Source organism: Astyanax mexicanus, chromosome 8 (assembly GCF_023375975.1).
Source record: "Astyanax mexicanus isolate ESR-SI-001 chromosome 8, AstMex3_surface, whole genome shotgun sequence".
Classification (NCBI taxonomy): Eukaryota; Metazoa; Chordata; class Actinopteri; order Characiformes; family Acestrorhamphidae; genus Astyanax; species Astyanax mexicanus.
In genome coordinates this window covers 48,832,218-48,844,501 of record NC_064415.1, presented here as the reverse complement: position 1 = coordinate 48,844,501, position 12,284 = coordinate 48,832,218, and the positions used below count along the sequence as shown (strand labels likewise).

Genomic DNA, 12,284 nt, shown 5'->3' with positions numbered 1-12,284 from the left:
TTACAAAGATATATTACACAAAGAGTGATCTATTTCCTTTATTGTTGATGATTATGGATTTCAGCCAATGAAAACTCTCTCCACTCTTCCTCCAGACTCTGCTCCCTTAATTTACAAATTAAATGTGAAATTTACTGATGATCAGTGATGGTTTGCAAGTTCAAAGTCTTCCCACAAAAATCTTATAGCACTCCATGCTTCCCTCTGGATTTCATTTTCCACTGTGTTATATCCGGACATGGACTTGAACTTTTATGTAATCTGCGGGCATTAGAGAGCCGTTATTTATATGCGGAAGACTTATGCAATTCCTGGAGACTTGATTTGTCTGAGATAGATAGATTAAATAGATAGAGGTATGTTTAGGTATATATTTAACACCAGGATACAAAGATGAATATGCATTGGAACTTGTAAGAAAAATGCAGCGCACTGTATTCTGCATTTCTTAATATGTTATAACATGCGCGCGCGCGCGCGTGTGTGTGTGTGTGTGTTGATTCAACTCTGATTGGATGCATTAGATGAAGGAAAACTTAGGACAGCGTTTTAGGGTCATAAAAACAGTTCACTTCAAGAAAAAATCTTAATATTATGAGAATAAAGTTGTAATATTAAGAATTTAAGGTCGTTATTTTATGAGATTAAAGTTTTATCACAAGATCAAACTGTTCCTTTGGTTGCAAAAACCAAATGAAAGGCAGCAGAATCTCCACACTGCAGCACGCGCACTCCCGACGGGAGGTGTCTGATTGTGGGCAAGCCAAAGGCTGGACGCCACCAAATCTAGACACTGTAACAACAGAGCACTAATAAGCAACAGGTTAGAAATGTAGTTATTGAATAGTAATCACAGCAGCCCTTTAACAAATCAACAGAAAATGCTCCTTTCCCCTGTGCTCCATCCCACTACAGCCCAATTACAGCTACATTTCCCTCAAAATATTATGACTTTATTATGATTAAGGTCATGATATTACAACTCTATTCTCGTAATATTACGACTTTATTCTAGTAATATTATTACTTTATTCTTAAAGTGAACTCTTTTTATTATTTTAAGAGTGGCCCTAAAACGTAGCCATAACAAAAAACATTGATTTAGTGTAATTTGGTTATCTGGGCTTAAAATGACTTCTGTAAATTATCATTGTATTTAATGGACAGAAAGTGTTCTGTGAATTTGAACAGTTAAAGGTACCAGTGAAACGAATTAAACCTCACAGCGCTGCAGGACTTTTATTTTGACAGCTGGTTGCTGGATATGACGCCATTGGCTCCTGAGCTCCGGGGGTTTGCAGCTGAGGGTCTTTACCATCAGACTGCTGGAGCTTAAAGTGGATTCAGGGCTATTTATTGTACTGGATCAGATCAAGTAACAGAGTCATTGTGATGTATTGATTGGACATGTTCTAATAGTTTCAGCGCTTTGGACAGATGTTTGCTGTGGTTTAAAATGAAGACTGGATTCTCTGTAGGTGAATATGGAAGGGTGGTTAGAGTTTCCCCCGGTCTCCAGTAAAGTGGAGCAGCAGAAGATCCAGCTCTGATCAGCAGCTCCACACCTCTGTACTCAGACTGCTCTGCTGGAGGAACACCATCAGCTCACCTGCTGCAGGTATGGAGATGGTCCACTCTTCACCTTCACACTGCTCTACATTTACATTTACAGAAGGAGCAGCATTTAACATCACACACAAGCAGCTTCATCCAGGAGCTGGAGGATCATCTTCTCCTAGTTATCTCTGATCAACACTTTCATTCTGCTTTATTTAAGATTGACAGGAGATTTAGGGGCTACTTACAAACCCTGAGCGGCGATTTAATGGGTGATTATTCCACAGTTAGTTCGCACCCTGCATTCTGATTGGCTGAGAGGCGTTTTATGAGCGATATTATCAGAGGGTAATGCACTGTAACCGAAGCTCTCCATGTATTACTCCGCCGCATACAGGTTACCTAGCAACGATGCAACGCTTACAAACCAAATGCAATGACATTATACATCCCTGGGAGGCGCTGGATCCCATAGGCACAGTGCAGAAATGCCATGTCTCCAATAGGCGGCGCAGACAAAGACGCGGTCCACCCAAATAAAAATCTTTTAATAAACAGCGATAAAGGAACTGTGGTATAATCTAGATAATACATAGTATTATTGCTTAAATAATTCTCTTGTCTGGTGGGTTAAAGTGTTAAATTGTGCTGCTATTGGTTATAAACTCCTTCATGTTAACTGTAGCGATATTTCCTTTATTGTCACGTTTCTCCATGCCTGACGTTTGTGTACATAGTATTTTTTATGATCCATTATAAAACTATGTATAAAACAGATCATGTGATACTCAGCATGTACAGTGGCACATTTTGTCACCTTACAACTACAAACTTAAGTTTATGTTATTGAAATTTTAAATGATAGACCAACACAAGTAGCACTTAATGGTGTAGTGAAACACATTATACATGTTTTTTTTTTTTTTATCAAATAAAAATCTGAAAAAAGCAACATACAAAAGTATCAGTCCCCCTGTAGCAATACATTTTGCTGCAATTACAGCCGCAAGTCTTTTGGGGTATGTCTCTATCAGCTTTGCGCATCTAAAGACTTTGATTTTTACCCATTCTTCTGTGCAAAATAGCTCAAGCTCAGCCAGGTTGGATGGAGAGCGTCTGTAAACAGCAATTTTCATGTCTTGTTTCAGAGGCTCAATGGAATTATCTCAGGACTAGTTCATTGTAACACGTGAATATTATTTGATTTAAACCAGGGGTTCTTATCCTTTTAAACAGTGCGACTTCCTTGTAGGCTCCAGAAAATGGTGCGACCCCAGTTTCTTTGGCAGCACAAATAAAACAGTTATAAGTTTGCTTGGGGAGGTTTAGGGTTGTAATATGTGGAAACCATTTTGGAGTCTGGTAGTTTAGTTAATAGTCACAATACTCGAGTATATCGATATATAAAGCAAGCTACATGGGACAAACCGCTAGCGAATATCACCCTGGCTTACCAGACACTCAGGGTTCTTCAGTGTAGCGCTGTCGAGCCGGCATTTGCTGCTATCCATGGCTATGCTAGTGGTTAGCTGCTAATGCTTATGCTGCTGCATCCAAATATAAAGATAAAGCTGTGTAGATTAACATCCAGTGCTTATTTGACTTCAAAAGAAAATGTTTCTTTTTTAAGAATTGACGTTTTGTTTACTTAACTTAGCTTGGCCATACAGATCTTGCCACCCAGTGACTCTACTGTTTCTTACTAGTATCTCATAATGTGCTCTATAATCTATAATAAAATGTATGAAAATGGGGACACCGCTTCTAATGAATGCATCCAGTTATTTAAAGTTGCACCATTGCTGAAGTAAACAATGAATTAAACAATGAAGCACTGTTAGTCGCTCTGGATAAGGGCGTCTGCTAAATAACTTAAATGTAAATGCTGACACAGCTGTGCAAATGCACACACTCAATACTGCCAGTAAATTAAATTCTTTGGAGCAGATGAACCTGCTCTATGTACCTGTTGGCATCATGTCATGTCATTCATGGACTAGAGAATTGAACTTGTTGTCTGTAATGATGGTGTATTACATCCAAAAAATTTGTTGCTGACAGCAATCAAATCCCCACAGCAGTACTCCAATATCTGGTAGAAAGACTTTCCTGGTTAGTGAAGAACGTTACTCCAAAAAGAGCAGGATAGACTCCATTTAATACAACTTTACCCTTCAGATCACGCAGGCGTTGCGTTTCCAGTGTAAATCTGTTCTATTTTGGGAAGAAAGTCTGACATTAAATGGCTTTTTAAGTTACTTTTAATTTATTTAAGCTTAGGGAGCTCTTCTGCTCAATGAACAGCAGGAGTGTTGGTACTTGCCTTTGTTTGACATTTATCACCCCAAAATTCAGACCAGATCATGGTAAAGTTTGACTCTAGTGCTAAGCATGGAGGCATTTCAACAACAACACTGACATGTAACAGTAAGAGCAGATATACAGCAAATGTTCTATTGATTAAGCAACCCCTGTCCTTACTCCTAAATGATAGGATTAAACATCAGAGTGCAAGCCTCTGAGTTTATAGCTTCAATAATCGTTTGAGGAGAGGCTTTGTTTCTCCATTACCAACAGAAAGGGAAACTTTAAAAATTACAGATTTGCTTCTAGGCTTAGAAATTCTGGAGATGTGAAGGCTTAATGGTGCACAGGAAGATAGCAATGTTGGGTTAATGAAGCATATATTTAAGTTGGCTCCATGCAATTTGTTGTCTTAAGCTCTGTGCTGTCATGGGAGTCAAAATGGCAGGATTCATTTTGAGACGAATTAAAGTATGTTTTGACTTAAGCTTAGATTTTCTTTTTTCTTTGTTTATTCCAGAAATGAGTGGTGCTCTGTTCTTGTTGATCGAAGAGCAGAACATGGCATCCAGAGAAATCTCCAATACTCAGCAGACACCCTCTCCCTCACCTTACAGGCAAATGCAGAACAGTACAGACGAGAAGAAAACTCACCACTGCTCAGACTGTGGGAAGAATTTTAGTCAACAGTGTCATCTCAGAACACACCAGCGCATTCACACTGGAGAAAAACCATATCACTGCTCTGAATGTGGGAAGAATTTTATTAAACAGAGTGATCTCAGAGCACACCAGCGAATTCACTCTGGAGAGAAACCATATCACTGCTCAGAGTGTGGGAAGGATTTTATTTATCGGAGTAGTCTCCAAAAACACCAGCGCATTCACACTGCAGAGAAACCGTATAACTGTTTGGAGTGTGGAAGAAGCTTTATTCAGCAGAGTGATCTCAGCACACATCAGCGCATTCACACTGGGGAGAAACCATATCACTGCTCAGACTGTGAGAAGAGTTTTAAGCATCTGAGCAGTCTCCAAAAACATCAGCGTATTCACACTGGAGAGAAACCATATTACTGCTCCGAGTGTGGGAAAAGTTTTAATCAGCAAAGTCATTTCCAGCGACACCAGCGCATTCACACTGGAGAGAAACCGTATCACTGCTCAGACTGTGGGAAAGGTTTTAATCAACAAAGTCATTTTCAGCGCCACCAGCTCATTCACACCGAAGAAAAACCCTATCACTGCTCAGAGTGTGAGAAGAGTTTTAAGCATCAGAGTACTCTTCAACAACACCAGCGCATTCACACTGGAGAGAAACCGTATCACTGCTCAGACTGTGGGAAGAGTTTTAATCAACAAAGTCATTTCCAGCGACACCAGCTCATTCACACTGGAGAGAAACCGTATCAGTGCTCAGAGTGTAATGCAAGGTTCAGGTATTTACAGGCATTCAAGAAACATAAGTGCATTAAGAGCAGCCTTGAAAATGGGCAGTGTCAGGCCTAAACCATTTGAGATCCCAACCCAGATCTATTTGTGACTTATGTATAGAGTGAAAACTGTAGCTTTAAAAAGTGTCTGAAGTATATTCAGAAAACAAACCACACGTTAGGGTTAGCTTGTGCTAAAACACAAACAAGCTAGTTCATGCTTAACAAAACTCATTATTTAAAAGTACTTACATCTCTCTCATCTGCTGACGTGCCACAGACAGTAGGTAGAGATTTCTCTGTCAAACAGAGCCAGAGTCTGCTGGCTAATCCTGCTATGTATTGTCTGAGGTTCTCAATCAAATGAATTGTTGTGGCTCATTGAACCTACACTATCTGTTATTTTTGTATTCACTAGCTGTCTGTGGACTCTGTACTGACATATATGTTGGGTTTTGATGTTCATAGGGCTTAGTATTAATAGCATGTTTCATAGTAATTAAAGTAATTATATAGTAGTAATTATATATATAGTAGTAATTATATAGTATTTATAGTAGTAAAAATTGTTCATATGCATGTTGTATTTCATTTTATTTAAGTTTTATCCAACTTCAAATAAATTATTGAAAGAGATAAACTGGGCATCCTCTTCAGTGTGGTGATTGGAGGATTTGTCTATCTGCTGTTTTCTGTAAGGTGTATAAGCACACAGTGGACGGAAATCAAATTCCACCAGGACCATGATTCTATGCAGATTTAGCTCTCATTATTGAGTGTGGGGTAATGAGGATAAGATGCAGAGTTATGCAGTATTCTATTATATATAGGTTTACACAGTTTAGCATGCCGTAACCTGCAGTTCCTGAGGTAGAGAATACAGTACTTCTGTGTGTATGTTTGTGTGTCCTTGAGAATACCTGGAGATACCAAGCAATGAAGTGTTTTAGGTTCTTTTGTTCTATGCATCTTGCAGACACATCTATTTTAAGGTTCAGAGTTCTCTAAACGTTCTCTTAAATATATATATATTTTAATTTAATAATAAACTGCATAAAACTGCCTGGTATGGTCGGTATGCAGTTTTCCACAGTCTAGCCCATTCAAGCAGTGTTGCCAAATTGACAGATTTTCAGCAGTTAGCTAGCTAGCAGTTCATCTCCCAATATTGTGATTATATTCTCAGAACTGTACAATTTGTCATGAAATATAATTTTATTGCAAAACTCTTTTACAACTTTATTCTCAAAACTTGTTTCTTTTTTATTAACTAGTTCAGAAAATTAATTAACATAAATTGACCATTTTTGCTTTTCTGCTTCATATAATGTTTAATTTAATAATATTAAAAGGTAATCTAGTACTTTTCTGTTTTATATACAGAATCTCATTTTCACCCTCAGTTTTGTAAATGTTTTATTACCATTTTATACTGTAAAATAACCTGCATAAAGCTGTCTGTTATTAGAAGGTAAGTTGTTTGCTCCTTACGAATATGACTGAGATTTAGCATTTAGCAAAAATATAAATCAACTGGCATTTCAGTTCTAGCTTCAATAAAAAATAAAATAAAGCAGATGGAGTAGTTATAGTAAATAATAGTTAAATATTAATAACAATTATACTATACTATTATACTATAATGTTTACAGGGAAACTACTTATATTGAAGCTGAGATGGTGTAAATACTTCAGTTAAATTGGCACCATTTTATGTATTAATGCATATTATACCACAGTTTATTACCAACATTAATAGCTGGTAATGCACTGAAACTGAAGCTCTTTGGGACATTCCAGGATTTCAGGGGTGGTCACTTTTGAAAATTTGATTTTCAATTTGATAATTTTTAGTCATATTTATTAAATACAGGTAATAGACTATCAAAAAGTTTGATTTGTCAAGCTCAGGTAACAAAGTTTAAATTAGATTATGCAATATATTTGGTAACTTACAGTAACAGGGTTGCGAGTAACAGGGTTGGAAATCTAGGCTAAGTTGTGGTTTACCCCAGGAACAGATGCTAACTGTAAAATTTAGCTTTGTATACAAGATCAAGGACAAACATGGTTATATAAGAATATAAAGAAAAATTTGACTCTACTCATTATTAGTCTTACAATATGAGTAACAGGGTTGTGTTCACTGAGTGACACACACAACTTGGACAAACATATTTGAAAAAAAAAACTTGAAAATTGTATGTAACTTCCTTTGTGCCACAATTTTTTTAACTAGGACACAACTTAATAGCATAAAAAACTGTAACATGCAATACAAAGTTGACCAAAGAAATTGTTTTCATAAGTAAAGGAGATGCATTTCAACAATATACATGAGGAAGTCATTTATTTAGAGCTTATTTTAATTGTTAAATTTGCCAAAGGAGTTGGTCACCCAATGTGTGGGACAAGAGAAAACGGCCATTTTTTTGAGGTGGTCCAAAGGTATTCAGTCTTTTGAATAATAAGTAAGGAGCTTATTTTTCCACCAAATTTTACAGTTTGTCTTATAACAAGTACATTTTTCACCAAAAATAGTCATATAGATATTTTGGATATGTAAATTTGAAATTTAAGTGGTGGGACAGGAAATGTACCAAAATCCTGGAATGTCCTCTTTAAGTATTACTTCGATCTTACAGGCACAGTACAGAAACGCCATGTCTTCAATAGGGGGTGCAGACAAAGACGTGGTCCCACAAAAAAAATAAGCCCAGCGATTCGAAAATACGCATTATTACACATATTATCAGCCACCAATATCAGCTAAAGAGTTGTTATTATTAAAATAAACAGAGTCTACACTTATCCTGGATAAATTCACTGTACTTCACAGAGGTGGAAAGTAATGAATTACATTTACTCAAGTTACTGTAATTGAGTACATTTTATTAGTAATTTGTCATTTTTAAAGTAGTTTTTAAAATAAGTAATTTTACTTTTACTCAAGTACATTTTGACACAAGTAATTTACTTTGCTGCCAGCTTTTAAAACTTCCACATCAAACCTGAGAAAGCATGTGGTGGTTAGTATTTGTATCATTATACAACCTGCTTAAATGTAAAAAAAAAAAAAAAAAACCCATGTAAATAGCATTAAAAGCATAGCAATGGTAAGTTAAAAAATATTAATGAACTGTAAAACTATGAAAATACAGTTTATAGTCATCTATATGACCATAACTTTTTAACAGTAAAGAAAAAAAAATGGATCATAGAAACCTATGCCACTTAAAATGTTTTATGGGGTGGTCTGAACAAATACTGCCTGAAAGGTTTAAACTATTATGTGGAACAATAGTTCATTTAAAACGATTTAATTTATGGTTTTGTTTTTTACATCAAATAATTAAAAGTAACTATGTAACTTTTACTTAAAGTACATTTTAAATTGAGCACTTTTTTACTTTTTACTCAAGTAGATTTTTTAGATGGGTATACTTTTAGTTTTACTTGAGTAGAATTTTAGCAAAGTAAAGGTACTTTTACTTAATTACAAATGTACAAAATTACAAATCACATCTCTTTTACATGTTTCTATCACGGACATGCATATGCAGTCGCTGCTGATGGATTTAATCTTTTACTACCACTTCCTTCCTTCTCTATTACCGTTTACAGTCACAGTAAATGGGTAAACTTTATACAGTACAGAACTCTCATCTGTGTATCATTTTTTTTTTCTCACACACACAATCTCCCCTGATTTTGATGTCTCTTGATTTTTGATGTCTATTACTGTTGATTTGATTTTGACCTTTATTACTATTTACTGATAAATGTGTAAGCATAAATGACAGAAACCTCACAATAGTTGTATCCAATAGTCTTTTAATTAACTCATTCAGACCTAAATTATGTTCCAGGGAAGAAAAATATATAATGTATGCAGTGTTGGGCACGGTACTTTGAAAAAGTAATTAGTTATAGTTACTCCTTACTTCTCCAAAAAAAAAATAACTAACGGAGTTACTTCACTATAAAAGTAACTAGTTACCAGAAAAGTAACTATCGTGTTACTTGTGTTATTCGCCCGTATAAAAAAAGAAAAAGAAAATCAATTATGTATTGACTACTATTATTAGAAAAATAACAAATGAAAATAAACCCCAAATGTTGACAAAAATATAATCTAACGGATTAAAAAAAACAAAACGAAATTCTCCACACAGCCAAAGAAAATTACTAAAACGTGTAATACTGAAAAAAACGGGGGAAGAAAACGTAAAAACGCGTCTGGGGATGAAATTAAACAAACCAAGCCACACTCAAAGGAAATATGTATATAAACAAAACAAAAGAATGGACAAAAACAACAATCTCATGACCGTTAAAATGGTATTAATATAACAGCTGGATCAAACAGCTTTACCAAAAGAGAAAGCAGCAGCACCCCAAAAACCGGAGCAGCTAAAAAGAGCTTAAAGTCCTTAAATCGGAACTTGGCCTGTCCACGGCCAGTGTTGTGCGTGAACGAGTTCAAAACACGCGTATATTGAACACGCTCATTTTTTCGTGAACGTTGAACTGAACGCTACACATTTTTAATAAAGAACTTGAATGTGAATTAGTTCACAATATGTGTCATGAACAGCAGACATCCCTGTAAATGAACGTTGGCTAGTTAATAACATACTGACAACGACACGGAGAGCGCGGAGCAACGACGCGGAGAGCGCGGAGCGCAGGGCGCGCAAGAGAGAGAGAGAGAGCGAGGAGCGCCAGGGCGAGAGAGAGAGATACAGAGAGATACAGAGAGAGAGAGAGAGAGAGAGAGAGAGAGAGAGAGAGAGAGAGAGAAGTGTGCGAGAAAGCGCTGCAATAATAAAAAATTGCTAGTGGAAGTGATGACACGGAGACAGACACCGATTCTCCTTATGAACATTTTCATCACCTGGTATGAAACCCACAATTGCAGTGTCATGAGCAAATGTCTACAATGAGCAGTTTCAAAGAACGTATAGTGATTTCTAGCTTGTAGTGTGAAAAAAGTATTTATTTGAATATCTCACGAAAAAAGTAAAATGAACTGAACTTTGAACTAGTTCAGAATTAAAACTGTGAACTTTGAACGTGAACTGTTCACTTTGAGCATGTATGAACTGAACTTGAACTAGTTCAGAAAAGCTGTGAACTGGCACAACACTGTCCACAGCAATCACTGAATTGATTAGAGCACGCAAATCGTCACAATTGTGCCTCACTTCACCACGCCAAACCATGTAAACCTACAGGCACAGCAGCCAGAAGCTCAAGTTCACCGGAAAGAGGAGGGGTTATCCAGGGCCAGAGCCGTAGAGTGAGCCCATGATGCCACTCTTCAGAGGAGATTCAAATAGAAGAACAACTTACAATTGGCCTCCTTAAATACCTTTTCTCATGATTGGATACACCTGGCCATTAAGTTCAAAGCTCAATGACGTTACCAAACCAATTTTGTGCTTCAGTAAGTCAGTGAAAAGTAGTTAGGAGTATTCAAATCAATAAAATGATAAGGGTGCCCATACTTTTGCACCGGTCAAATTTTGGTTTAATGCATATTGCACATTTTCTGTTACAATACACCTTCTCTGCAATCCTGAAATATTACTGTGTCCACCAGTTATTAGATATATCAAACTGAAATGGCTGTTGCAAACACCCAAATATTTAGAACTAAAAATGATTAAGATAAATAGGGGTGCCCAAACCTTTTCATATGACTGTACCTTTTGGCTGGTTAAATGGTACAAATCTGTACTTATTGCTGTTAGGAATGACTTTGTACTTCAAAGGGAACAAATCTGACCCTGTAAAGACCAATATTGTACCATTGAGGGTACAATTATGAAGAGTGTACCTCTTATATCGTACCTCTGTTTTTTAGAGTGTCTCTGCCCCTCCCCCTTTCTATCTACCTATCTACCCTCCTCCTTTCTATTTACCTATCTGCCCCCCCTTTCTATCTACCTATCTGCCCTCCCCCTCTCTATACCTATCTACCCCTCTTTCAATCTATCCTCCCCTTTCTATCTACCCATCCCCTCTCTATCTATCCTCCCCCTTTCTATCTACCTATCTGCCCTCCCCCTCTCTATCTACCTATCTGCCCTCCTCCTTTCTATCTACCTATCTGCCCTCCCCCTTTCTATCTACTGATCTGCCTTACCCCTCTCTATCTACATATCTACCCTCCTCCTTTCTATCTACCTATCTGCCCTCCCCCTTTCTATCTACTGATCTGCCCTCCCCCTATCTATCTACCCACCCCCTTTCATTCTATCCTCCCCTTTCTATCTACCTATTTGCCCTCCCCCTTTCTATCTGCCCTCCCCCTTTTTATTGATTTATTGATCTGCCCTCCCACTTTCTATTGATGTATTGATCTGTCCTCCCCCTTTCTATTGATCTTCCCTCCCCCCTTCTATTGATTTTTTATCTGCCCTTCCCCTTTCTGTTGATCTGCCCCCCCCCTTTCTATTGATCTGCCCTCCCCCTTTCTATTGATCTACCCCCTGTTTCTATTGATCTGCCCTCCCCCTTCCTTTTAATTTATTGATCTGCCCTTCCCCTTTCTATTGATCTGTCCTCCCCCTTTCTATTGATGTCCTCCCCCTTTCTATTGATCTGCCCCCCCCCTTTCTATTGATCTATTGGTCTGCCCTCCACCTTTCTATTGATGTCCTCCCCCTTTCTATTGATCTGCCCTCCACCTTTCTATTGATTTGTTGATCTGCCCCCCCCTTTCTATTGATCTGCCCTCCCCTTTCTATTGATTTATTGATCTGTCCCCCTTTCTATTTATCTGCCCTCCTCTTTTTATTGATCTGTCCTTCCCCTATTTATTAATCTATTGATCTGCCCTCCCCCCTTTCAATTGATGTCCTCCCCTTTTCTATTGATCTGCCCTCCCCCTTTCTATTTTTTATTTAAACCTTTATTTACCAGGCAAATCATTAAGAACAACTTTCTATTTACAATGGCAGCCTGATCTGCCCTCCCCCTTTC

General features: G+C 37.3%; 5 protein-coding genes and 1 pseudogene across 17 annotated transcripts in view; 5 read left to right on the top strand and 1 right to left on the bottom strand.

Annotated features, from left to right (window-relative positions):
• The window catches only part of LOC103022836 (zinc finger protein 501), a 122,498-nt gene extending 116,354 nt beyond the window's left edge, over window positions 1-6,144 (top strand). Inside the window, exon 3 of the mRNA XM_049482452.1 lies at window positions 4,382-6,144. Coding sequence (XP_049338409.1) covers window positions 4,384-5,370 — 987 coding nt within the window. The 5' untranslated portion in view covers window positions 4,382-4,383 and the 3' untranslated portion in view covers window positions 5,371-6,144. The remainder of the gene's footprint in view (window positions 1-4,381) is intronic.
• The window catches only part of LOC103034342 (zinc finger protein 239), a 196,325-nt gene that overhangs the window by 29,751 nt on the left and 154,290 nt on the right, over window positions 1-12,284 (top strand). The gene's annotated exons all lie outside the window — the stretch shown is intronic.
• The window catches only part of LOC103026187 (gastrula zinc finger protein XlCGF7.1), a 239,822-nt gene that overhangs the window by 82,899 nt on the left and 144,639 nt on the right, over window positions 1-12,284 (top strand). The window lies entirely within an intron of this gene.
• Window positions 1-12,284, bottom strand: part of LOC103047357 (gastrula zinc finger protein XlCGF26.1) — a 311,263-nt gene that overhangs the window by 194,565 nt on the left and 104,414 nt on the right. The gene's annotated exons all lie outside the window — the stretch shown is intronic.
• LOC111194226 (zinc finger protein 239-like) overlaps window positions 1-12,284 on the top strand; it is a 457,259-nt gene that overhangs the window by 346,213 nt on the left and 98,762 nt on the right. For 2 of the 13 annotated variants that reach the window (XM_049482361.1, XM_049482363.1), the window contains exon 2: window positions 1,479-1,618. The exons of 10 other annotated variants lie outside the window; for them this stretch is intronic. The gene's annotated coding sequence lies outside the window, so the exon portion shown is untranslated. Of the gene's footprint in view, window positions 1-1,330; window positions 1,619-12,284 lie in introns of those variants that run through there. One more of the 13 variants, XM_049482364.1, reaches the window with a different exon arrangement.
• Window positions 1,139-12,284, top strand: part of LOC125803861 (zinc finger protein 239-like) — a 142,382-nt pseudogene continuing 131,236 nt past the window's right edge.